The following is a 27529-nucleotide window of genomic DNA, read 5'->3' as shown; positions in this document are numbered from 1 at the left end:
TATCAGTAAAATAAGGTGACCACATGGAGGCATAGTATTTTAGTTCATGTGACAAATTTGTTTTAAATAAACTACATATGAAAATGAGGATTTTAAGAAATCAGGAATAAATAAATCATAATAAAAAGACTGTTTATGTTACAAAGAATTCACTGTGGAATTTCTTCAAAAAGCAAAATTCATAAGTGTATTTAAAATTAAGTAATGCAGGAGGATTATAGAAAAAGCAAGGGAATTCCAGAAAAACACCTACTTCTGCTTCATTGACCATGCTAAAGCCTTTGACTCTCTGGATCACAACAAACTGTGGAAAATTCTTATAAATCAATTATATTTCAATTAAAAAAAAAAAAAACCAGAAACAGACTCCCAGACATAGAAAACAAACTTATGGTTACCAAAGGGGAAGGCAAGGGGGAAGGGATAAATTAGGAGTTTGGGATTAGCAGATACACACTGCTGCTGCTGCTGCTAAGTCACTTCAGTCATGTCTGACTCTGTGCGACTCCACTGACGGCAGCCCACCAGGCTCCGCCATCCCTGGGATTCTCCAGGCAAGAACACTGGAGTGGGTTGCCATGTCCTTCTCCAATGCATGAAAGTGAAAAGTGAAAGTGAAGTCGCTCAGTTGTGTCCGACTCTTTGTGACTGCATGGACTGCAGCCCACCAGGTTCCTCCGTCCATGGGATTTTCCAGGCAAGAGTACTGGAGCGGGGTGCCAGTGCCGTCTCCCTACTACATACAAAATAAACAATAAGGTCCTACTTGACTGCTTTCACTGCTGGGTTCACTCCCTGGTTGGGGAACTAAGATCCCCCCAAGCTGTGCAGCATGGCCAAAAAAGAAAAATAAAAGATTTATACCTCATTTGGACTGAGCATAAGCACAGGGAATTGTATTTAGTATCTTATAATAACCTATAATGGAAAAGAATATGAAAAGGAGTATCTATACATATGTATCTGAATCACTTTGCTGTTTACCATAAAGTAACACAGAATTTTAAATCAACTACACTTCAATTAAAAAAAAAGAATGCATGTGATAGTCAAAAAACCAGTATATTTTTTAGAACCCACATACAGACCTGACACATGTTATGGTCTATGCATAAAAACTACCCTACAGCTCCTGATGGAAACCTGCTCAGCCACAAACGGCTGGATGTGCTGTCTCCAAGGATGGAAAATACCTAAGGGCCATCCACTATCAGAGCTGGAAGGAACTGCAGGGACCATCTAGACCATGGCATTCATCCAACCCATCTGTACACACTAAACATCAGTTCCAAAAATGGGGCTAAATAAGAAGTTGCAGCAAGAAAAAACAAGCATTGTGCCAGTGTGACTGGTGCAATGCTCTTTATTTTAAATAAAGTTTGCTTCCTATAGTTCTCTGAACTGGGGAATAAAATGACAGTTCCCAGACTACCTTGAGATTTTCTGGTGGCTGAAATGAACTTGTTAGTGAAGGAACTCACCTTCACAGACCATATCCTTTTGGCTTGCAGCCTCAGAGTTGTTAATGGTGTTAGAAACGGCTTTGCTTTTCATTCCCATAGTACCTAATGCATTTTGTGCAAATACAGTACGCTGCGTAGGAATTACTTTATAGGAAAAACAAAACTGTGTCGATTGTTTTGACGTGCCGGGTGAAGGTGACGGGGGGCAATTCTTTTGAATTTGCCTACTGGGAAAAAGAAATAGTTAATGGAGGAAGTCTGGTATGACTTTATAATATATATGTGCTGATTTTTACTGTACCATTTCACACACTATAATGTCTTGACATCATGATACGATACTTTATAATAGATAAAAGGTAAATTAATTTTTAAAGGCTTTTCCCTTTATATTTTCATTATCATGCATACTACATTATTTATGAAACACTGATGCGAGGTTTATCCTGGTAAAACATGTATCAGGAACAGCTGCAAATAAGCTACTTACCTAGCACTGATGGGAGATGGTGGACGCCACCTTCTTGTAGGAGATGATGACCATCTATAACACGGTATCTGCGATGGTGGTATGCGCTTCTTGGTAATAGGGTTTGAGGGCTGTTCGTCCATTTCTGATTTCTGAACAAATCAATACGATCATATAAAAAAATTACTAGTATTACCTTTTGTGGCTGCCCTTTCAAAAGAAAAAAATTCTGAATAAAATGCTCCTAAAATCCCAATTCTCCTTTCATGCATGAGACTTAGGTACAGACATTCATTCTTCCAGACTAACATTTTATATTATACAATTCAAACAGGTCAAAGAAATAATTTAAAATAATTCTTTTACTTCAAAACTTAATTTTATTTGTAAAGCCTAATTGACCTCTGTGATAGTTCTCAAAAACATTCCTTCAGAGTTTAGAAACATAATTCATATAAACCACTGTATTTTATCCCTTCTATTAAAAATGATCTATTATTCCAACTTTGGGGGGAAACTCTGAGACAATGAGTATCAGATAATTTTAAATCATTAAAGTGAATATATTTTATCATAGAATGCTGCATGTTGTGAAATCTGACCCATCATCATCTATACAACAAAAAATATAGATTTTAACAGAAAATCTGTCAATGAAAGGCACTTGTCGAACCTGTGGAGAATCTTTCACTTTACCTTGGAAGATATTTCCACGGTCACCTCAGGGGAGGTCTCCAGGGGTGCCTCCACACTTGCCTCAGAAGGCCCTTTCGTGGTCTCCTTGGGGAGCACCTCCACACTCCCCTCTGGGAGTGCATCCATGCTTGCCGCTGAGAACGCTTCTACACTCTCCTCAGGGGATGTTTCCACACTCTCCTCGGGGAGTGTTACCATGCTCGCCTCGGGAGATATGTCCACACTAGCTTCAGATGATGCTTCCGTGCTCACCTCCTGGGACGAGTCCATGCTCACTTCAGGAGATGGGTTCACACTCACATCTGGGGATGAGTCCATGCTCACCTCCGGGGATGGACCCACATGCGCTTCAAGGGATAGGTCCTCACTGGTCTCAGGTGATGTTTCCACATTTGCACAGGGTCCTTCCATGTTCACTTCTGGTAGTGCTTCCACACTCACCTTGGGGTGTTCTTCTGTGCTTACCTCTGGGAGTGAATCCACGCTCACCTTAGGGTGTTCTTTCATGCTCGCCTCCGCGAGTGCTTCCACATTCACTGCAGGGTGTTCTTTCATGCTCGCCTCCACGAGTGCTTCCACGCTCACCTCAGGGTGTTCTTTCATGCTCTCCTCTGGGAGTGCTTCCACACTCACTGCAGGGTGTTCTTTCATGCTCACCTCTAGGAGTGCATCCACTCTCACCTTAGGGTGTTCTTTCATGCTCTCCTCTGCGAGTGCTTCCACATTCACTCCAGGGTGTTCTTTCATGCTTGCCTCCAGGAATGTTTCCACACTCACCTTGGGGTGTTTTTTCATGCTCTCCTCTGGGAACGCTTCCACACTCACTTCAGGGGGTGCTTCCACGTTCACCTGGGGGGATTCATCCAAGCTTGCCTTGGTGAGTGCTTCAACGCTCACCTCAGGGGGCACTTCCACACTTGCCTTGGGGGCCACTCCCACACTAGTCTTGGAAGGTATTTCTACCTTCTCCTGGAAAGGCATCACCGCTGTTGACTGGCGAGGCACTATGGTACTCTTCAATTCATCACTGCTCTGCCTAAGCAGGGGGATGTTTACATACTGGATTACACTGTGGATGCCTGTGGATAAATGAGAACAAAGAGTGAAATTCCACATAGGTAGAAATTTGACAAGACGGAAATGTACCATTAGCAGTATAAAAACAAAATCAGTCGTTTATTAGGAAATCACAGGGATTACACACCATACAGAAATGTTTAGTGAAATGGATCACAGACACAAGACAGAAACATCTCAAAGTTGGTACTTCAGAGGCACTACCACTAAAAGAGAAGTGTTGTGAAAGCAACAGAGCTCTCTAGATGAAAATAAGATGCTTCTCCAAAGCTGATGTCTGCAACAAGCATTTCTATTTTAATCACACTATAGTTCAGAATGATTTTCATAGACAATTACAAAACCTTGGACACTTATAAAAAGTAATCTAAACAAAGTCACCAGGGCCAGGGATTTTGCCATTACAGGTGATTACATAAGACCCTCTATATATGATTATTTTAAGATAGAGTATAAACAAGAGCATCTTCTCACCCATACTAAAAACTGCAGTAAGACAGTAATCAGAATTGGAGGAGGAAATGGCAACCCACTCCAGTATTCTTGCCTGGAAAATCCCATGGACAGAGGAGCCCCGTGGGCTACAGTCTATGGGTCGCAAAGGGTCAGACATGACTGAGCAACTAACACACAGTAATCAGAATGGGCTGGATCTCCAAGGTCTCTTCCAGTTTTAACAATCTAAATATTTTTAGCTTAAGAAATGGAAAAAATTATAATATCTGGTACTAGTAGGATGGAAGAAAGCGATAATACTAATGTTGGGAACTAGGCTGGGGGATTGGCACATGCCCCATGGAAGCATTTTGGCAACAGTGTATCAAAAGCCACTCTGAAAACTATATATTCTTTGTTCCAGCAATTTCACTTTTAGGTTATCCTTAAGAGAAAATTAAATTAAAAAATGAGTATGTATGTTGTTACTTAATACAGCATTGTTTATAATACTGAAACAACTGAAAATATAATCTAAATAGTCAACACACACACACAAAAAAATTTGGACTATACTAAGGCAGTCATTAAGAGTAATAATATGCTATTTTTGGACACAGAAAATGGTATATTTTGAATCTAAACGAAAGCAGGTTATGACTGCACTTTATTAAAAATATATAAATGCAAATATTCAGTTATCAGTGAGTACTGGGATAACAGGAAATTACATTAAATTTTTTTTCACTAAATATTTATTGGTTTAAATATTTATTACTTTAAAATACACTTTTTTTGTGTGTGGGCCTCACCATGCAGCTTGTGGGATCTTGGTTCCCTGACCATGGATCGAACCCACAGCCTGGGCAGAGAGAGTGCAGTATCCTAACCACTGGACTGCCAGGGAAGTCCCTAAATATTTTTAAAAAGGTATTTGATGGGAGCTTTTTTAAGACTTGGTAAATATACCAAAAAGACTCAGCTATTTTTCAGTTCCTCACTTTTGGCAGAGAAAGCATTTTACTTACATACCTGTATGTGCCTAATCACTTGTTTAACGCTAACAGTTTGTGCTACAGAAAATAAAAGTATAATAACTAGATTTCTAATAGCTAAAGAAATTTAAGACAAACCATTGAGATTTGTGATGGGAGTAACATATTTTAAAAAGTAATTAGAATTCTAATTAGAAAAGGCAGAGGAACCAGAGATCAAACTGCCAACACTCACCAGATCACAGAAAAAGCAAGAGAATTCCAGGAAAAAAACACCTACTTCTGCTTCAGTGACTACACTAAAACCTTTGACTGTGTGGATCACAACGAACTATGGAAAACTCTTAAAGAGATGGGAATACCAGACCACCTTACCTGCCTCCTGAGAAACCTGTATGCAGGTCAAGAATCAACAGTTAGAAGCAGACATGGAACAAAGGACTGGTTCCAAATTGGGAAAGGAGTACATCAAGGCTGTATATTGTCACCCTGTTTATTTAACTTCTACGCAAAGTACGTCAGGCTAAAGGCCAGGCTGAATGAAGCACAAGCTGGAATTAAGACTGCAGGGAGAAATATCAATAACCTCAGATATGCAGATGATACCACCCTTATGGCAGAAAGTACAGAGGAACTAAAGAGCTTCTGGATGAAAGTGAAAGAGGAGAGTGAAAATGCTGGCTTAAAACATTCAAAAAACAAAAATCATGGCATCAGGTCCCATTACTTCATGGCAAATAGATGGGGAAACAATGCAAACGGTGACACACCTTCTTTTCTTTGGGCTCCAAAAATCACTGCAGATGGTGACTGAAGCCACGAAATTAAGACACTTGCTCTTTGGAAGAAAAGCTATGAAAAACCTAGACAGCATATTAAAAAGCAGAGACATTTACTTTGTCGATAAAAGTCCATACAGTCAAAGTTACAGTTTTTCTAGTAGTCATGTATGGATGTGAAAGTTGGACCATAAAGAAAGCATGAGTCTGAATGATGTCCAAAAAGGACACTTTTGTTGGGATGAGCACACAACCGATTAAATAAATAAAATTGATGCTTTTGAACTGTGGTGTCAGAGAAGACTCTTGAGAGACCCTTGGACTGCAAGGAGATCAAATCAGTCAATCCTAAAGGAAATCAATCCTGAATATTCATTGGAAGGACTGATGCTAAAACTGAAATTCCAATACTTTGGCCACCTGATGCAAAGAACTGCCTCATTACAAAAGACCCTGATGCTGGGGAAGACTGAAGGCAGGAGGAGAAGGGGATGACAGAGGATGAGATAGTTGGATGGCATCACCAACTCGATGAACATGAGTTTGAGCCAGTTCTGGGAGTTGGTGATGGACAGGGAAGCCTGGCGTGCTGCAGTTCATGGGGTTGCAAAGAGTCAGACAGAGTAAGCAACTGAATTGAACCGAACTGAATTAGAATACCCCACAATACACTGGGGAGAGATGGGCAGAAAATAATTTGACACACATACAACTAGGCAGAAGCAAAGTCAGGAATTCGAATCAAGAGAAATAAAGCTGCGCTACAAAGTCTATGACAGCACTTCGGCTCACTAATCATATGGATGTTGACCGAAAAACAAGGAAAGGGGGCGGGATATATTCTGGAAAGGAAAAAGTGGAGGGAAAAAGGAGAAAATGGGAACAATGCATTAGAGCTCTCTATGACTGAGGACTTACTACCAAGAGGGATATTTAACATGATATGTGACCCATAACCCTGAAAATCTGTTTTACCAACAATCTTCTTTTAAACATTTTTTTTTTACATGGACCATGTTTAAAGTCTTTACTGAATTTGTTACAATATTCCTTCTGTTTTATGTTTTGGAATTTTTAGCCACAAGGCATGTGGGATTTTTAGCTCCCCGAACAGGGATCAAACCTGGACCCCCTGCATTGGAAGGCAAAGTCTTAAACACTGGACTGCCAGGGAAGTCCCTATTTTACTAACAATCTTTATGTTCTTAATTAAAAGCTAAAGAGCCACTCAATGCTATTCTTCCACATTTTAAGAAAAAAAGGTTGGCTTTCTCTCTTGATATTATTTAGGTTTTTCTATGTACCTAAAATCCAGCCCTTTTTATAATACTGATATATTTAAGCACAGGTCAAGGAACCCACGGTTTTAAAATTTAACAACCACCGAAACTCCTTATCTCATCCTATAAATTACCCTGATAACTACCCCAGTTTGCCATCGTAAAATAAATATGCAACATAAAATGTTGTGCAGACTTACTCATTTGCAAAGTATTGATTCAAATTATTTTTATGCCTTTCTGTAAAAAACTAAGTGATAAAACCTACTTTTTAAGCACAAATGCTAACATTTTCAGGCACTCTATCCTATGCTTATTACCTGGATTATTGCTATTAAACTACTAATGAAGCAGTACTTTGTTCCTGGCTACTGACACTTTTGTTGGGATGAGCATGCAACCAATTAAAGTATTCTCCCAAAGAGAGGTACATAGCTAACAAACTAAATGATGAGAACAAACAGAAAGGACTCAGTTTGAGGTCTCACAAATAAAGGAAGAAAGCAAGAAAGAGCAATGTGAACTGCTCTAAATGATAAGTATCCCAGCCTAAAAGCAGAGGCAGTTGAGAACCACACATACATAACAGGACCAAACACTGCCACCTGACAGGACTGCACTGTTAGGGAAGATAGGACCTGAATAGACAGGCAGAAGCCCAGCATACCACAATAATCCCAATGCAGGGATCCAGGTAATGTATCTATTACCATACCCAATGTATGGAGTCTCTATGGAGAAACTCACATGTGGAGAAAAAAGTTGTAAATGACAAAAGCACTCTGACATGGATTCCTCCAGGTATATGTCACTGACAGTCACATTTGTCAAGTTCATTGCCACGAGCTCCCAGGGACTGAGTGAATTAAGTCAATCTTGCTGTAAATAGCTTGCTCCAATTTTTAAGTTCATGAAGATCCCTGCCACAGTGACATTTGTTTTAATAGGATGTGACCTGAATCCTCTGTAAGTGAACAGTTTGTTATGAAACAAAAAGGAACAATCATGTTTAATAGGGAAAACTTAAGGGAAAGGTGTCAGAAACAACTTTAAATAAACAAGTACTTCAGTAATAATTTTGAAATCTTGTGTGTAATGATCAGCAGTGAAAACACCCCCAAAGGATAGATGTGGATTATGCTGTGAAGCAGCAAATCTCTGAAGTTCAAAATGTGGCCAGTAATTTAGAGCTTCCCTGGTGGCTAAGAGGTTAAAGCGTCTGCCTCCAATGCAGGAGACCTGGGTTCGATCCCTGGGTCAGGAAGATCCCCTGGAGAAGGAAATGGTAACCCACTCCAGTATTCTTGCCTGGAGAATCCCATGGACAGAGAAGCCTGGTAGGCTACAGTCCACAGGGTTGCAAAGAGTCAGACACAACTGAGCAACTTCACTTTCCCTTTACTTTCTATATACGAACTAATGAAATGTTTGAAGGAATGAAGTGCCTCAGGACAAATCTATCTATACCAACATTCTATGGTCTGGTTCTCTGCTTCATGGCAGAATTACATATTTTATTGTTGTATGACACTTAATGAGAACCAGACCTTCCAATAAAATTCAGTTTTGGGAAAAGGCAAAAAATAATAATAAAGAGATTCTTCTAGCTTCAGCCAAATAAGCATGTCACCAAAGTATATTTTTTAGTTAAAGAAGGGATATTTTGGCTTCCAGTGTTTTGGAATGGCTTCTCAAGCAGCTGAATGTTGACATAAACATAACACATTTAAACCACCAGTGAAGATTGGCACTTAGAAATAACTAACCAGGTCGTTTTTCTTCTACTTGTTCTGTTTCTGTAGATGAATGCAGTCTGCTACATCTTCTATTCAAAGATGAACTTCGTCTCTTTTCTGGTGTTTCTGGAGAACAAAGGCAAAGAAATCATAGTTTTTAAGAAAATTAAGAAAAATTTTTGGTCATGCCACATAGTATGTGGGATCTTAGTTCCCCAACCAGAGATTGAACCCGCACCCCCTGCATTAGGAGCATGGAGTCTTAACCAGTGGACCGCCAGAGAAGTCCAGGAACATTACTATTTACAAGCTGTTTACAAACAGATTCCTTCAGGAGTGAGCCACTCCTTTTTCCCAAACATTTTTTTTTATCTTCACTACTCTTCCTTGTAAGAATTTTTTTTAATTTCAAGTATTATGAAGAGATTCTACATGCCCAAAGTTAAAACCAGGTTACTCTTTTAAGTAAGTTATCCAAAGAGAAATAAAATTATCTAGGAAATAATAAAAAGAAAGAAAATGTCTCATACTGACTGACAATATCAAAGTTCCCAAATTAGGAATACACAATGTATAATTTTAGACACAGTCCATGACATCTATTACTAAACTAATTTATACACTTTAGTTTTAATGAGTTTTATTTTTTTGGCTGCGCTGCATGGCTTGCAGGATCTTAGTTCCCCAAAGATTGAACCCCAGGCCAAAGAGGTGAAAGCACCGAGTCCTAACCACCAGACTGCCAAGGAATTCTCTCAACTAGTATTTTTAAAATAAAAATGATAATTAATATTTGGCACAGATGTCACAGTGTTAGCAACCCAAACTAGTCATATGGGAAAATAATCCCTTTTGTGTAGACACTTCCATTTCACTTTAAGTATTCAGGCTCAGAATACTGATGGAAGTCTGTTTAAAGAACCCTTTGGGGAATTCCCTGGCGGTTCATGAGTTAGGATTCTGTGCTGTCACTGCCAAGAGTTCAATCCCTGGTCAGGGAACAAAGATCCCACAAGGTGAGTGGCCAAAAGAAGAAAACAAGAATTCTTTTGGGGAGCTATAGATTAAATACTGATAATGTAGCATCATTTGAAAATTCTAGAACTGATAATGTAATTGCACAGCACAATCCACAGAAATGTAATCAATTCGATCATGTGATGAGATCACCTATCCCTTACTATCACATTGCAAGAAATGACAAAATAGTGTGAATTTACGGTAAGTCAGCACTGAGTAGAAGAAAAACAGATTATTTGAATCAGTCGAGATTTAAAGAAAGGCTATTTAGGAACTTCCCTGGTGATTAAGGCTGTATTTTCACTAGAGGGCGCGGGTTTGATCCTTAGTCAGGGAATTAAGATCCTGCATACAGTACACCCAGCACAGCCAAACATATTTTTTAAAAAATGAAAATATAAAGCAAGCTATGAAATTCATTTGAGTTTGAAATGTTCATCTCTCTGGATTGAACAGGTTTTATTTCAGTTTGAAGGGATTTTACAAAGGTAAGCCAGTGAAAATATTGATTTTATTTTCCGTGGAATCATTAATTACAGCATTAATCATTTCAGAGTGTGTAATATACTATAATGGAGAAGGCAATGGCACCCCACTCCAGCACTCTTGCCTGGAAAATCCCATGGACGGAGGAGCCTGGTGGGCCGCAGTCCATGGGGTCGCTAAGAGTCCGACACGACTCAGTGACTTCACTTTCACTTTCATGCACTGGAGAAGGAAATGGCAACCCACTCCAGTGTTCTTGCCTGGAGAACCCCAGGGACAGGGGAGCCTCGTGGGCTGCCGTCTATGGGGTCGCACAGAGTCGGACATGACTGAAGTGACTTAGAGGAATATACTGTAAAGCAAGTTATTTCATAAAGTATCTTCCACACATACCTTCTTGGATTAAAAACAAGTAAAGATATCATTTAAAAAATTACTTGGAATTGTTTCTTCATTGCACTTGAACTCATTACTAACTTGAAAGTCATCACCTGTCCCTTTTCTTTACATGTTTCACAAATACAGCAGATACACATATTAATGAAAACACACTAGCGTTTGCTCACTATAATAAAAATTAAGAAATGTCTGTGGAGAAATCTTTGCTACTTCCTCCAATCAATTAGATAGTAAAACAGGGTCAACACTTGTGAAACAATTAAAATAAAATGAAAATATACAAATATGACATTGCAATGAATGTTATCTAATTTTTCTAAAGGATTGAGTTTTGTGAATAATAAATTAATTTTATTATATGATAAGCAAGGTGCTAGAGAAAATCTTCCCATATTAATCTATGAATGAACCTGGGCTATATGTAAAAGTGCTCTGGAAAAGCATACTAAGGTTAATGACGGAAAGTGGATCAACTTCTGCTGGACTATTTATTACAAGAGAAAATGAGATGCGTCAAAACTGACAAATAACGAAAGTTCTCTCAAGTTCATTGTTGAAAATTTTAAGAGTTCTAAAAGTACAAATGATGTAATTTAAGTATAAATAAAACAAAAAATCCTTTTTCAGCATATATTTAGACAAAAATGGAAATCTTTCCCACTAAGTTAACCACTGCTACAATTAACTAAATATATGCTTTAAATGATATCCAGAATCTTTTTTCCACACTGGAATTTTAGAGCAATCAGCATGCTCAAAAAATGCTCAGACACCTAATAACACAAAAGAAACATTTTTAATTCAAACTAAAATTATGCCTTTGTTTCAATTCACCAGGTACAAAAATTGTATATCTTTTCTATAGCCAAGTTTGAGAGAATGAAGTGGAATATGTTTACCATGTCTTTTTCCTGCAAAGATCATGTCTGTTTTTTTCTCTGGAAAGAAAAAGGATTTTTTTGATGGGTATGGTTATCTAATCCATTCCAACTATCAGTGAGAAGCACCATGTAGTATAAGCCAGATATGGTCACTGACACACTCAGGTAAAGATTTTTTTTTTTTTAAATAAGGAATGCTAGGGAATTCCCCGGTGGTCCAGTCGTTAGAACTCCACGCTTTCACTGCCAAGGGTGCATGTTCAATTCCTGGTCAAGAAACTAAGGAGTGCTAATTAAAAGGGCAAACACCAGGAGCAAAATGTATTTGAAGTATCTGCAGTAGGTAAGTTTTATTTTAAAGAGCGCTGCATTACCTCTACAAAGAGTTGTAAAGTAGAGCTTAGAAATACTCTCTCATTAACAGTTAAAAACCACTTTATTTGCTTTGAGGAAAAACACAGACTTGTTAGTGGAATGTACAGTTTAAAATTATGATCAAATGACCAGAAAATTATGATCAGATAACCAAAATATAAACCACAAAAGAGCAGGGTGGAATGGAAATCACTGAATTTCTTGGGGTCTTAATTATAAAATAGGAAGGTAACTTGCTTGTCAACTTTACATATATATGAAGCAGATTAACCTGTCCACTGCTATATATATGCTATTATTTTTCTTAAATTAGGTAATATTCATGAATCTTAACGGAAATTGAATGGACTACTCTAGTTTCTGGAAAACCGGATTTCAGTTTTAGGTTAGACAGAATACGGATTAATTCTAAAATAAATTATTGTGTCACTTAATGGCAATGTCTCTGGGTCAAAATATATTTCATAGCTGTTGGGCTACCTGAGCCCAACAAACCCATCTGATACCATTAGTACACAAACCAAGAAACAAGGGGCTTCTCTGGTGGCACAGTGGTGGAGAGTCTGCCTGCCAACGCAGAGGACATGGGTTGGATTCCTGATCTGGGAGGATCCCACACGCTTTGGAGCAACTAAGTACGTGTGCCACAAGTACTGAGCCGTGCTCTGGAGCCTGAGGAACTACAACTACTGAGCCCATGTGCCACAGCTACTGAAGCCCATGCGCCCTAGGGCTCACGCTCTACAAGGGAAGCCACCACAATGAGGGGCCTATGCACTGCAACGAGAGCGAAGCCCCTGCTCACTGAAACTAGAGAAAAAACCATGAAGCAACAAAGACCCAGCCAAAAATTTTTTAAAGAAACAGGGATTTATACTGATGAAAATACAAAAAAGTAATGACCATCTCTACTGCGAAACGTGGTGCTCTTCTAAAATAAATCTAAATGTCCTATGATCTAAAGAGTAAGTGGTACTATAGAAATACATATAAAGACTTGATTTCACTGGTTTGAAATTCAGTAAAATACATGAAATAAATACTTACTCTTGGCAACAGAATTTTGAAGACCAGTAGATGACATTTGTCTATGTAATCCACAAGTCCCCTGCTCAAGCTTTTCAGTAGATGTAGAATGTTTGTTGACTGAGAAAAGATACAAGATTTACTGTACTCATATTTAAAAAAGCATCATTAGCTGAAACAAGATGAGCTCATGATGTACTTATACAGAGCATAAACATGTATTAATTAGGTACACAATGCTCACTGTCGATCATTCCTTATAAATTATGGAAATTTAACTTACATTTTATGCAATTGCTTAGAATTACATCCACACATAGGAAAAATTATAGTACATCATTAGTAAACAGGGCAATTTATTTTTAAAATATGCACTGGATAAAGGTGTGCAAAGCTTATCAATTATTATTCACTTTAACACAGATTACAAGTTTAAATGGTTAAGATTTTGGATATACCATATAAAATAAAGTTATTCTAAAATTTCACCTGTTTCTTTGGCAATCTCACACGACACAAACTTAAATGCATGCCAAAGAATACATGGCAGTGTTTTCACTTAGGAGACAAAGCTGAAAACCCATTGTAAATGCAACCTTATACTAACAGCTAATATTTACATGTGAAAATGAATAAACTTAAAAGTTTAGCAGTTGTATTAATTACCGGTCTTATTTTGGGAATTTACTGTTGTATAGCCTGCCCATGACCATCTTTTTTGACGGTCAACGCGGCTGCTCCTTTCCAGTGTACGATGAAGGACGGCTTTGAATTTTTCCTATTTAAAATAAAAGCCAATAAATGTTTACATATGTATTATATTCACTAGTATAATTCTGATCTATCAGTTATAAAATACCCCTACCACTAAATTTTTTAATCAGGCAAAATTTTTTTTATAAAAGAGAAAAGTTAAAATTGGAAACATCTCAGGTATGAATCCATACTTTCCCAACTAAGTCGGTTTTAATCTTACGGATATGAATCGAGAAACTGACCATGCTTCCCTCTTTGCTTGTATCATCAGGAAATTTAGAAATAAAGGTGTAGCCTATTCCAGCAACTATACAAGGACTGAGTAGTATGCTTTGATGTATGCTAATCATACCTTATGTTTTATTATTTTCTTATTTTAATTCCCCCCTCTGCTTGATTCACTCAAACATTTATTTTCTCATCTGGTTGTGGTATATAGTTTTAAAAATATACCTTAAATTCTTTGTAGAATGAGGCAGGATAAAAAATCAACTAATATGCATCAATGAAACTATGCCAGATCATCTATTATATCCACATTTCTAACTTCTTAAATTCTGGTGTTAACTAATCAAGTTTTTAAAAAGAGATATGTTTGTCTTGACCTCAGCTTTAGTCTAAACCGCGCAGGATAACAGGTCTACGAATGCAAATGCTACACAGTGGCAAAACAGCGCCACTGTCAGAAATGAGATGCAGTTTTCTATTCCTCATCTCTGTGCTGTAACATACCATGGACTACACTCACGTAAGCAAATCAACCTCAGGGCCAGAAAGTTTTCTATTCTTCCCTGACAGCAACTGTTTCATAGCAACATCATCCTTACAATGTTCCCAGTTTAGAGGGTGAACATATTAGGAAATTGGAGTCATCCATATCCTCTGAGGAGAAAAGCAACTCCAATTTTAAAATGAAACTTATCTAATGACAATATTTTAAATTATATTTTCTAACAGAAAGGAAGTTGTCCTAAATTACTTAGACACCCCAGAAGTATAATAAAGATTAAAAACAGAATATTCTTGTATTATTAAAACCTCTCTCCTAAGCTCTTTTGCTGTTTCCAAATGTGCTGACCCTCCATGCTCTTTCAGGTTCCTTCTGGCATCTGCGGCTCACGTCCAAGTTCCTGTCCTCCTTCCCATGTGCCCCTCACACTCGCCCCTCTTCCCCACCACTGAGTCTGGGGTTTTTTCCTGCTCTGCTGAATCATTCTCTTTTTCTATGTGCAGCCTCCTCAGTGATGAGCGGTCCCTGCTCTGTCTAGGGCTCTCCCGCACTAGCTCTCTGGGGCCAGTTCTCTTTGGACCTTTCCCCTTGCCTTCTGGGCTCTTGTCTGGCTCACTCTCTCTGGCTCCCACCCTGTCTACAGTGCCATTTTGTTGCTTCTTCCTTTCCTGTGTTCTCTCTCAGGTTCCTCTTCTCCTAAGATGGTCTTTTCTACTTGCAGTCCTTGGGGCTCTCCCTCTGTCCTCCAGGGGGCTTTCCTGACCCAGCACAGTTTTCTATTTTACTCTCTTTGGTTCTGTCTTTGTCAACTTTAGTCTCTCTGGCCTTTACTCTTCTTTACCACAGAGAAGTAATTTTAAGGAGACATTTCACAGAGGAAGATAGAGTGATACAAGTTCTGAATGAGAATTCATTAAATACTGGAATGTGGGGGAAAAGACAGAGAAGGTGCTAGTGAACCACGGACAGGGAAGAAACACCACAGGAATAGTCCTAAAATAAAGATTCACCGACGGGGATAAGGAGTTGGGGAGGGTGAGGCATTTTCAAGGGCCAACTGTGTGTAAAAGTTAGGAAGAAAAGTGAGCACCAGAGAAGGACACAGAGAAGAGGGCTCTTGGGAGAGAAATGGAAACAAAGGGAAAAAGAAAGAAAAAATATTTTAAAATTAGAGCAACAGAAAAAAAAAGAGAGGATAAAAACCCACACACTGAGAGAACAATGGCAGAAACTCCAAAGATGAGGAGCAAAAAGGAGGGAGAAGCTAAGACAAAGAAAGTAAAAGAAAAAGGGGGTGCTATTGGCAGAAAAGGGCCAGAGTCAGACAAAGAGCCAGAGACAGGCCAAGGCTCACTCAGGGATACTTGAGGGGCACTGGAACAGAGAAAGCGAGAATGGCAGTGAAGAATAGGAGGGAACATGCCAATTCCAAAGGAGCCAAGGACACTCATAGTAAAGATGTGCAACAACCTACAGGAGAAAAACTTGGTGTCAGAGAGAATCCTACAATTTGAGACAGGTAATCAGATGCCCACAGAGAAACAGCCAAAGGCAAACTGACTGAAGAGGGACAGGGAGGGAAAGAGAGGGCAGGACAAAGGTAGTGACTCGTATCAACAGAGTGCCAAAGACACCCAAACAGAGTCCAGATAGGAAGAGAGCAAGGCCACAACACAGAGAAAGGAACAATAAAGGGAGAGGGAGAGCGAGCAAACAAAAGGGAACCGGGAACCACGGGAGAGTGGAAGGCTTTGATCCAGCTGGGCTCTGCCACTCTCACAATGAGGGCAGTGGTGAGAAGGGGGGTGGTCCGTCAGGGGCAGAGGGGGCCCTATCAGAGAGGGCCTGATAGTGGGTGGGTGAATACCAGGCAATGGGACAACACCTTTGGTAGGAGAGAGAGCGCCTCAGAGCAAAGCCCAGGCTGCAGGCATCCTGCAGGCGCACAGGGCTCTCTCCCTGGATGCGCAAGGCTCGCCTTCACCTCAGTTACTAAGCCTAAACTCAGGCCTCAGATCAGGATGGGGCAAGAGCCGCTAATGTTTAAGGAAAGACCAAAGAAGAATTGGTACTAGTTCCAGAAGAATCGGGGTCGGTTCCAATAAATGCAGAGAAGGGCTAAGAAAAAAGCACTGCAGAACCAGGCAACACAGTGTATCATCTGATTAACAAAGAAAAAAAACACATACCCGTTCTTCCTCTAACATTTCGTTTCTCTTTTTTTCTGCAGATATTCTCCGTTGTTCATCCTTTTCTTTCTGTTCCCTCAGCTTTCGCTGTTTTTCTTCCATCTGTTTTTCATATACAATCTTAGACTTTCTTTCTTTTTCAAGTAGCTGTGTCTCTTTATTAGCTGAAATATTCCAAAAGCAAGGTAAGAGCCAAGAAAATGTTTAAGTTTTCCACATTACAGAGAAGGAAAGTTAGTGTATTTTATTCTCTTTCTTAAAAATAACATAACCTGTGCTAATAACTAAAGATTTATTATATAAATGACCAGAGATGGCCACGAAAGAATCATTTCCACTGGGTGTTCATTTAACTCCTGAGAACTGAATTGGCTTAAATGACTCTCCTCCTGTCCAAACTAAAATTCCAAATTCAAAAGAAATATTTTCTTTCATGTGATGTTTCTGCTGACTTGAGCTCAAGTCAAACCCCATCAGATTAATATGCTGTACATTAAAATAAGAATTAAAAAACACATGGCCAGAACATATGGCTTTTTCCCTTCTAATACGAAACTTCTTTTTAAAGGCCTCATCTAAACAGACCATATTAAGCATGCCAATTTGACCTTCATGAGCTTAGGCACATACCATATTACTGACCAGCATGATGTTTTCCTACATTCAAATTTCCTCTCACTAAAGCCTGAAGAGCATCCATGCAGTTGTAAAAATACTCTTCTAAAGAGCTACAGGAAGAAACTGCTCCTCACCAAAACAGAGACAACTGCTATGCCATTTGAATGAAGGTGAGCACTAGTTTTGCAGTGGATTTACAGGGCCAGACGAGGAAAATAAATAGCTGAAAAAGCATTCTCTCAAGATTATGGTTCTTTTAGAAAAGAATATTATTTTTTTAAATATAAATTTACTTATTTTAATTGGAGGATTCTTTTAGATCTTAATTGATACAAAGTCACACTTGAGAAAGCACAGCAATCAGTGAAAGATACCGTATCTATGGTAAGATTATTAGCAAATTCATTTATGTTTTTGGCCGTGCCATGGCTTGTGGGATCTTGGTTCCCCAATCTGGGATTGAACCCCAGGCCTCTGGCAGTGAAAGCACAGGGTTAACCACTGGACCTCCAGGGAATTCCTTCATTTTTGTTTTCAGAGTCGTTTTTACTGAAATCCCCATTTTGCTTGTTTCTACAAACACTGAAGAAATTTTCATACTTTAGTTTTCAGAAAATTAAAGCTAACAGAAACTACTCTTTCAAAAACAAAACAATTTGGCCAAATATTGTTCTTCATCTCATTTAGTATATGCTTTTAATCCAATATAACACAAAGTAAAAAGTAACACATGCTGTATAACATATACTATTAAAAAAAGATTAAAAAGTAAAATGACTTTGAAAATATGTAACCTTAATGTAAAATGTATTCATTTTGATTTTTTTAAAAGTCTAAAATATACCATCATCCTGATTCATTTTGCTGTACAGTATAAACTGATGCAACATTATAAAGTAACTATACTCCAATAAAAATTAATTTAAAAAATACCATCATCTTGTCTTTTTTTCTCTTCTCTCCGCTCCTTTGCTAATCTTTGTTTTATGTCATTTTTAAGCACAGAGCCATCTATTACTAAAAAAAAAAGAATATAATTAGATATCAATAGGATATCAAACTTAAAGGATAGAACACTTTGAGATCTATTAAAGTACTCTAGAAATTATACCTGGCTTAAATGGTGATTTTATATTTGAAGGCTGGGACGGAAGAGAACTAAAGCTTCCTTGACTTCGTCTTTCTTCAGCAATGGCATTAGCAGCAGCAACTAAAATACAGGGAGATAAAGGAAAGGGATTAAATATTAAGAAGACAAACAGCTAATCCAGGGGTGGCAAATTGTATCTTCGAGAATAAAGGATAGCATCTCTTCTAGAAGGTATGACAGATGACTCTGGGTCAGCAAAGACATACTGAGAACCTATGATGTTCAACAATTCAACAAAGAATTAACACTGTTTACTGTAGACATGCCAGCCTATCTGTGCACAGAGTTGTCAGTGGAAGCAGCAGCATGAGCTGGTGGATGAATAAGAGCTAATGAGTAACAGATCTCAAAAATGCCTCAGACAAGACATTACACCAAGTACTAGGAAAACTGAGCTGGCAAGGATTCGGAAAAAATGTTTCGCCATAAATTGGGCGAATTTAAAAAAGATTTGGAGTTTATGGATTTGAATTTGGAAGCAAAAGTGTCAACAGTGAGAGCCTCAGAGATTGGGCCCAATATTAAGGAGAACATTTATAAATTACCTTGATTAGGGGCTATCTACCCTGGCTCCCCCGTAGAGTCACCCAAATTGTTTAAAAAAAAAATTAGCAATGCTTTCCCCTCCCCACTTCCACTCTCTGAGAAAGGGGCCCAGGCCTTTGCAGTTGCTAAAAGCTCTATTCTCATGCATAGTGAAGGTGGAGAAACACTCAAAGAAGTTCCAATGGGATGGTGTTTTTCGAGGTGGGAAAATATCAAGTTAATAAATATTAATACATCTTGCGTAAACAGGTAGAAAATGGTAAATAAACTTCAATAAGGGTGAAGTATAAGAGTATGAGAGTGTGGGAGCACAATTTGAGGGAAAGTAAGAAAAACTAAAATTGTGGATGATACCAAAACAAGTTATTGGGGAATTCCCTGAACTCTTTCCATGTATGACTGTATCTAAAATGCCTCACAGTAGCAGGCATCTTCAGGAAGGAGCTGGAGAATAACACTGAAAACTCTCTTCCACCCTAGTATAAAAGCACAGGAAACATGCCCCTGTGATACTGCATACAGTTCTGGTCTCTACATATCAAGAAAAACGCAGAACAGTTGAAGATGGGCAGTTAAAATAAGAGACTAGAGGGTCTGTGGTTGTACTCAGAATGAATGGACTCTGAGATGTTACTTGCCACTGATGAAATATCTGGGAGCCATTTTACAGAGTAACCCTGAAAGTGACGCAACTGCTGCCATAGAGACCACCGTTTCAAAAGGGGAAATGACTTTTTTTAATCCCAGAGACCAAATAGCTCAGATAATCCACGATCTAGCTAAATTTGAATTGAAGATTAGACTCTTCTAGACTTCTTCAGTTATAAACTTCTTCAGTAATTTATCAATTTTGTGGACCACAATTATTCTCTGAATTTCAGTCCTGGTGTACTAAGAAAATTCTTATATAGTCTATAAGTTAAATAAACCATCCTACACCCACCCCTTCCACTCACATTTCTACGTGAGCATAGAGAAAACCACCGTTGCTTTTGTATATTCAGTTTTCCTGCTTAAAAGTCCTAAGGAAAGTCCATATTTTGGCACAATTTAGTTGGCCATAAGGACAAGTTCCCTCAAAATGTACACTTTTACCACATTTAAAGATCTTATTAATCACAAGTAAACGTAAAGTAGTTGTTGTGGCAATAATGAACCATACCACATACAGGTTATAATTCAAATCTAATTTTTTTTTTTTTTGGCTGCACAGGGTGGTTTGCAGGATCTCAGTTCTCTGACCAGGGATTGATCCCAGGCCATGGCAGTGAAAGTGCCAAGTCCTAACCATTAGACAACCAGAAAATGTCCCTCAAATCTGATTTTTAGACCCTTACTTCCAAATTCCTACTGACAAGAAATATATTCACCAAAAGGACAGGCTCTAAAAATGTCCAGACACTAGGGGAAAGCCTCCATGTCTGGAGTTAACAAAATGAACATTTTATTCAACTCCATTCAATGCGGAATTTAATTCACTTTAAAGTAACAGGTGCAATAGAGTATTTCTATAGTTCTTATACTAATTCTAAACTCCAAATTAAAGTTAAAAGTTACTTTCTGCCTGGAGATTAAATAAGAAAACATGTAGATTTTATTACTAAAACTGAATTATGAATCTTAATCTGTATTTCCAAAAAACTGCCATAATCAATAATGTATATCACTTTCACCATTTATGAAGTTGTTTTCATTGATTACCTCATTTAATTCTCATAATAATCCTATAAAGTGGATATTATTTTCTTTACAGATGAGCAAACTGAAGCTAAATATAATTTTCCCAGATTACACAGACAGGAACTGGTAAAGCCAGAACTTACTTCAATTGTAACTTTACTTTGAAATATTACATAATTATGAAGGACCAGACTGTACAAAACCCACATCAACCTTTATATGACTTAGTTCAATACTCCTACTTCAGCTACTTCTAAGGTTACTTCTTTTTAAAATACCACAAGGAATTAAGATCTAAATGTATACAACTTATTCAACAATAAGTACATGAAATATGTTGGTTTTGGTATAAAACATACTTTGGAAATACAGCAATGGAAATTATTTTAAAATAAAGCATTTACCCTTTTATTTTTTTAAAGAAATAGCTGTGGCTAAGAAAAGCCTAAGTTTGAAGAAAATGTGTAAAAAACAATACAAAAAGAAAACGATTCTCTCTCTCTTTTTTTTTGGGGGGGCACCTCAAGGCTTGTGGCAAAGTTCCCCAACCACGGATTGAACCCTCAGCAGTGACAGCAGAGTCCTGACCCCTGGACCACCAGGGAACTCCGCCATTCTCCTTCGACAAGGAGAAAATAAAAATCATTCCAGCTATCTAACCCAATAAAAGCCTCAGAATACAATGAACCAAAAATAGGTGCCACTAGAACGCCAAAGTTAAAGAATAGTTTACACTTGATAGACTTTTAAAAGATACCATTGAAATTCTGAGGCCCCTTCTGGACATAAAGCATTTTAGGTCATTACTGACTTCAACATAGTAGAAAATTTCTGCTTCTCTCCTAAACCTCCTTCCTCAACACACAATCCGTGTCATAAGGGCTCTGCTCTACTAGGACAAGCAAAATGCAAGAAAGGAAGAACGTTTTTCTAAGACAGTTATTTCAAGAATGGTAATAATCTTCCTAAATCTGCACCCAAGCACGATCACCCCAAAATGTTTAACCTTATGAGATATCAATGATAAATATTCATCCCAAAACTTACTAGCAATTCTGCCACAGTTGTTGCTCTTGACATCACAGAGTTCCACATAAAATCTATAGCCCCACCTCTCCATGACCTTTCTTCAGTACTAACTGGAAACATTAAATCACATCAACTAGTGAAATAGTATTTTCTATTACTTAGCAAAGGGCATAGATTGCAAAAAAAAAAATGAATGAAAGGTTTTTTAAAAATTATTTTAAGAAGGGCTATGGTTGTGGCAAGAAACAAGCATACCATGAAACCAAATTGCTACAGATTAACGAATATAGTGCTATTCACTGTTGTTTGGGTAACAGAATAAGAGGTAAATTGCTACAAGTCTTGAGCTCCTACTGCATGCAGTCTTCAAAGCTAGGCTGCCAGGGGTATCTAGCAGCAGACTGTCTTCGAGCAACCCAGTCCCTGAGCCTTCCCACACAGCTGCTGGCCCAGGCCTGGATCCACCCTTCTTCAAAGCTGAGTAGTTTGGAGTGGTGGGGTTCCCTGCAGATCCGTTCCACCCGCCCCAAGGCTCTCTGTTCATGGCCTTATTACTCAAAGTTTGCATGTCATTAGGCCAGGAAGAGAGTGAGAAAATATTAAGAGAAAAAAAAAAAAGAAACCAAAGAAATTTGCAATCAGGGAACAACAAAAATAAGGGGGATTCAAGGAATTTTGCCTAAAACAGCAACAAAGTTTACTCACTGTTATTTGTATAAGAGAAAAGTAGCAACTGCCACAGAGTGGCAGCACATTTCATTGACCCTTTGTCCCCTTCAGGAAAATACTGTGACCATGAAGTAAGTTCTTTTTAATCAAGGTGATCCTCTGAAAACTTTAATATGTGATGTTTTCATTCCTAATGTGAAATGGGCACCAAAGATGTCAACGAGGATTCTGGGTTAAGCCTTTTTTGTTTTCAAGTTTTTGGTTTGAAATACTGTGAATTCCAAGCAACTGTTCCATGTAAAATTTTAGAAATACTTTACAATGTTCAATATAAAAAATACGTTGGGGGGGGGGGGGGGCGGTTATCCAGAATGCTGGTTAGTTTAAATCAGTGAAATAAGTCAATGTCAGAGAACTTTAGGTGCCAGTAAGCAATAAAACAATCTGAATTTATTGCAAACTCTCCCTGTAGGTGAACCATAATAAACTAAAGACATAAGCGTTTTTCCCCCTGTGCCATAATGAAAGTGTATTTGCTGCTGACATAGTCTCTGGGCAGTTAATTCAAAGCGTTCTGAAGTAACATAAACCCTTCCAATTGCAGCCAGTCTAAATTAATTTCTTAACTGCAAATGGAAAATTCCCGAAGGACTTCAATAAAATCAATAAGACTGTTTTACTCAAGCTCATATAGAAGGAAACTAGCTCGAGAACTAAAAGCAACCTCCCACAAGCAACATATACTAGCTCAAGCACTGGAGCAGTCTCCTGGGCTAAGCCATGCGCTGCCAAATTTTATAAAATAAAACGATTTGGGATCAAAATTTCTTTGGTGATGAGACCAGTTTAGAAGAAAGCACCCAGAAGCGCTGAGTTTCGTTCAGTTCAGCCTAGGGTCTGCAAGACGTCCCACGGAAGGTGACATCCTGGCGATCACGTGCTACAGGAGGCAAGCCAAGAGGAGCGGGGGATGGGGACAAGTCTCATCCCAAATTTCAAATCAAGACCCTCACGGCCCCCTCCTCACAGGACCTTAACCAGATCCTAACCAGGAGGGTGCTGGAAGTCAAGCCTCCGGAGAGCCCGGGGTTCCGATTGTGGAAGACGAAGAAAACTCGAGCGTCGAGGGCTCAGGGAAATCTCCAGGGCTGCCCGCCGCCCCCCAAAGGCAGGCGGGGCTCGGGGTTGTCCTCGTGCTCCCGGGTGCCAGGCGCCCGCCCTCCCGCCCTCCCGCCCCAGTAGCGCCCGTTAGTTCCCTCGGGCCCCGCCCGCCGGAGGGGGTGCGGCCGTCGGCAGTGGCAGTTGGACCGCGGGCTGAAGGAATTGGGCTGGTCTCCCCTCCCGCCCGCGTCCCCTCTCGGCAACCCGTCCCGTCCCAGGGCGCTCCGGCGGGGAAGAGATGAGGACCCGACGGCGCGCGAGGCGACTCCGGAGTAAAGTTCTCCCGCTCCGACGATCCCCGAAGCCGCGGGAATCCCGCGTCCCGCACGGGCCCGAGAACCCCGGGAGGCGCCGGCCCGCTCACCCATCCGTTCGCGCAGTCCCCTCAAGGATGTGCCGCCGCCGGCGCGCTCCGCCATCTTCGGAGCAGCCGAGCCGGGAGCCGCTACAGGCGCTGGGGCCCCAGTGCGCAGGCTCTCGCGCGGCCGCTGCGGGGCCGAAGCCGTGGCGTCGTCGAGGGGCGGGAAGGGGCGGGGCCCAAAGGGCCGCCGCGCCCACCTCGGACCCGCGACCGGTCAGCGCTGCCTTCTGCGCACCAAGTTGTGAGCCGCTGGGCGGTGACGACCAGGTGTAAATAAAGACACCCTCTTCTACTTCCCCTGCTCTCCTCTCACCGTGCGTCCTGGAGGCCGGCCGATGATCAGCCGGCCATCCAACATTTCCTTTTTCCTCACTTTACCTAACAACGCAGGAACATCTTCCCTTCATTCGTTTGTTCACTTATGGAGGTCTTCTTGAGTGCCTCCTTGGTGCGCGTGCATCATGAGTTTGCTAGTCTTTGAAACAGGACGGAAAGACCCAGGTTGGGGGAAGAGTGATGCTCTAGGGTTCCTGTGATGCTCTAGGGGGCTTGATCACAAGGAAAGATTTTCTTAAAACTGTAGAATAACTCGTGACACTGTTAGGTCTCAAAGTTGTGTGAATTATCTTTAGAGTGTCTTTAGGTCTTTAAAGTGAAGGAGAGGACTTATTGATGTTAATCACTCCAGATACATAATTATATATTACATATATAATATTCATAAACGATTCCTATCCAGAATGCATAAAGATCTAAAAAATATTTAAGAAAAAAGCAATTCCCCTCAAAGTGAGCAAAAGGCATGAGCAAGCCTTTCACAGGAGAGAAAACACAATGGCAATAAGCATAAAAAAAAATTTTTTTTTCCTCAAACTCTTAAGCACTCAAGAGGACACAAATGAAAACCACAAGATACCATGTTACACCTACAGATTTGGCAAAAATTTAAGAGCGGAAAGTAAGTGTTGGTGAAGATGTAGTTTAATATTGGTGGAGAAAAATAATACTGTAAATCAACTAGACTTCAATTTGAAAAAATACTAGTGTGTGTTTTTGAGGGGGGGCAGGGAACGTTTGGCACTATAGTACCTGAAGCCCTGCTCCTACTTGTATAGAGACACCAGTGTTCTGCATGATATACACAATGGTAGCCATGATTATCAAGACACATGATTAGGGCACAAGCAAAGCACATATACCTACACAGAAATTCAGCTTTGATGAATTTATCTGGAACATCACAAACAGGTCTCTTTTAATCTATAGATAAACCCTTCTTTTTATCCAACATCTTTGACAGATCACTGTGAAACATTCAGTAGGTGAGTCATTCAACAAAAGCTTTTATGACCACCTATCCTGCGCCTGACTGGTTGGCTAGAAAGACAGGGAAGATCCCCTTAGATGTATCTTTGGGGCTACAGCAGCTCCCTAAGGAGCCCCCACAGGACTGTCTGTACATTTCTCAGAAAAATTTTGGAACTGAAGACTGCCATCTTGGGGAGACTTGAGTGTGTTCTGGACCAACTCACTCAGAGCTGGGAAACAACCCAGGCCACTTAACTTCTCTCCGCCCCTGTTTGGAAAGCCTATGTTCCCCAGTGAGCAAAAAAACCCTGAATTCCTGCTGTTTCTTTCCTACTTGGCTATTTTTTCCCTTAAACCTGACACCAGCAGGAAAAATATTCAGAAACCACACTCATACTAGGTCTAGGAATTGTCACTTTTTTTCTACTAATACATTGAATTCACATGTAATAAACACTCAGTGCACTTATCAAGTCTAACAATTTGTATTGAAACTGCTACCATCACAGCCCTGTGGGAAGAGTTCTAAGCTTCACAGCCATGAGACAACTGTCCCTCTGCATCCTAGACTACCTGTCAGATTCATCCATCATATACACAGCAGAGTCAGGGCTCTGGTTTTTCATTCTCTCATTTCTGACTCTTGTCTCACATCTACTGCCGCTTGGCCGTGAAACAGGGGGAAGAGCGATGCTTCATTCTGGACTCATCTCTTCCAATTCTACTCACACGTTTTCCTCCCTTTTCCCAAATCTGCACTTTTCTTCTAAGTTACAGGCTCACCTCAGGCTCTGGTCATTTCTTGCTTGGTTGATGGCAGCTTTCCCAGCTCCAAAATTCCTACTGCAGCACATTGCCCCGACTCCCTCCCACACCAATGACCCTTCAGTCCCCCTTTCCCACTCCCCCCTTTCCCCTTCCCTTTGCACTGAGGACCAGGGTGACCTTGCTCTTTCCTGGGATGTGGTGGGGGAATGATTCTCATGTCCTGAGATCACCAGGGTGGGGGGCATGAGCTTCTGGGGGGAGGAGGAAGAGGCCAGCACTGTCAGTTGGATCAGACAAACAGATGGGAAGGGCATCCTGGTGGTGGTGCAATCTGCTAGGAGCAGTAGCTGCATCTTAGAGTCTTAGATACTTACTGTTACTTAGTAACAGATGTCATTTGTCCGGTACTTATACACTGGCAGACAGTGCTTAAGGTGCTACATGGATTATTTCATCTAATTCTTATACCACTTCATGATGCAGCTTCTGTTATCTCCTCATTTTACACATAAGGAAAGAGTTAACCTTCCCGGTGTTAGCACAGTTAGCAAGTGGCAGAGCCAGGATTCAAGGCCATGTATATCTAGTACTTCTTGCACTGTGTCTTCTGATTTACCAGATGATGAGCCCTAGTCCACTTTTAATTCCTAGCCCATGTCTTCACTTCTCCATTGATGCAGTCCCCACACTCAGCCTATTATTTTTTCTGGCTCTGCCTTGTGGCACATGAGATCTTAGTTTCCCCATCAGGACCAGGGATGGAACCTGAGCCCCTGCATTGGAAGCTCGGAGAGTCTTAACCACTGGACTACCAGAGAAGTCCCTAGACGTGCACTTTTTATCACTGGTGAGGTCTTCCTAAAATTAAATCTTTTAACTCAAAACCACTATGACAGTCTCTTAAGCCTTTAATAAGATGGACACAAACTATTCAATAAGAAACCATTGAAAATGGATGTTTAATATATATCTGACAATAGAGATAAATATGACTTCTCTTAAGCAGCCTTTCTTCTAAAAGGCTCAGCTAAGACTGTAAATGCCAGGTACTCAGGGCTGACTTCAAAATGTATGTGTAAAGGAAAATGTGCCACATCTATTTCACTGTTTATCCTGCAATGAATATTTTTTGAAAGAATGAAAGAGTACTGAAAGCCTCCACAGTACTGATGGAGGAAGAAATGAAAATATTTTCAATGGCCACTGGGGTGTTGAAAAGGTCTAGACTTAAAATTATTAAAGGGCAAGAAAATGTCCTTATTTTTTTTGCTTGACTTCAAATAAAGTAGAGCAAACATGGGCTGTGTCTTCTCATTCTAAATACAGGGCCTGTAATATAAAAGGAGCTTCAGGGGATGCCAAAAAGCATAAAATATCAAGGAATGCCCTTTAAAGACACTTTGGAATTTCTAAAAGAGTTAAAACTTGGTAAAATCCAGATGGGAGA

At 39.8% G+C, this 27529-nt stretch overlaps 1 protein-coding gene across 4 annotated transcripts in view; it reads right to left on the bottom strand.

Moving 5' to 3' along the window:
- The window catches only part of MAP7D3 (MAP7 domain containing 3), a 35540-nt gene extending 11331 nt beyond the window's left edge, over positions 1-24209 (bottom strand). The window contains exons 1-11 of one of the 4 annotated variants that reach the window (XM_070366079.1): positions 24010-24165; positions 18522-18620; positions 18344-18427; positions 16793-16956; positions 13784-13895; positions 13139-13237; positions 8961-9056; positions 3592-3707; positions 2629-3477; positions 1954-2084; positions 1482-1690 (exon numbers count right to left, since the gene is read on the bottom strand). In XM_070366079.1, the coding sequence (XP_070222180.1) occupies positions 1482-1690; positions 1954-2084; positions 2629-3477; positions 3592-3707; positions 8961-9056; positions 13139-13237; positions 13784-13895; positions 16793-16956; positions 18344-18427; positions 18522-18620; positions 24010-24064 (2014 nt within the window). In that variant the 5' untranslated portion in view covers positions 24065-24165. Of the gene's footprint in view, positions 1-1481; positions 1691-1953; positions 2085-2628; positions 3708-8960; positions 9057-13138; positions 13238-13783; positions 13896-16792; positions 16957-18343; positions 18428-18521; positions 18621-24009 lie in introns of all 4 variants that reach the window. The other 3 variants (XM_070366080.1, XM_070366078.1, XM_070366081.1) reach the window with 3 other exon arrangements.
- Positions 24210-27529: the final 3320 nt, after the last annotated feature.

Source organism: Bos mutus, chromosome X (assembly GCF_027580195.1).
Source record: "Bos mutus isolate GX-2022 chromosome X, NWIPB_WYAK_1.1, whole genome shotgun sequence".
Classification (NCBI taxonomy): Eukaryota; Metazoa; Chordata; class Mammalia; order Artiodactyla; family Bovidae; genus Bos; species Bos mutus.
The sequence above is the reverse complement of the archived record's forward strand: the minus strand, read 5'-3'. Positions and strand labels throughout refer to the sequence as shown.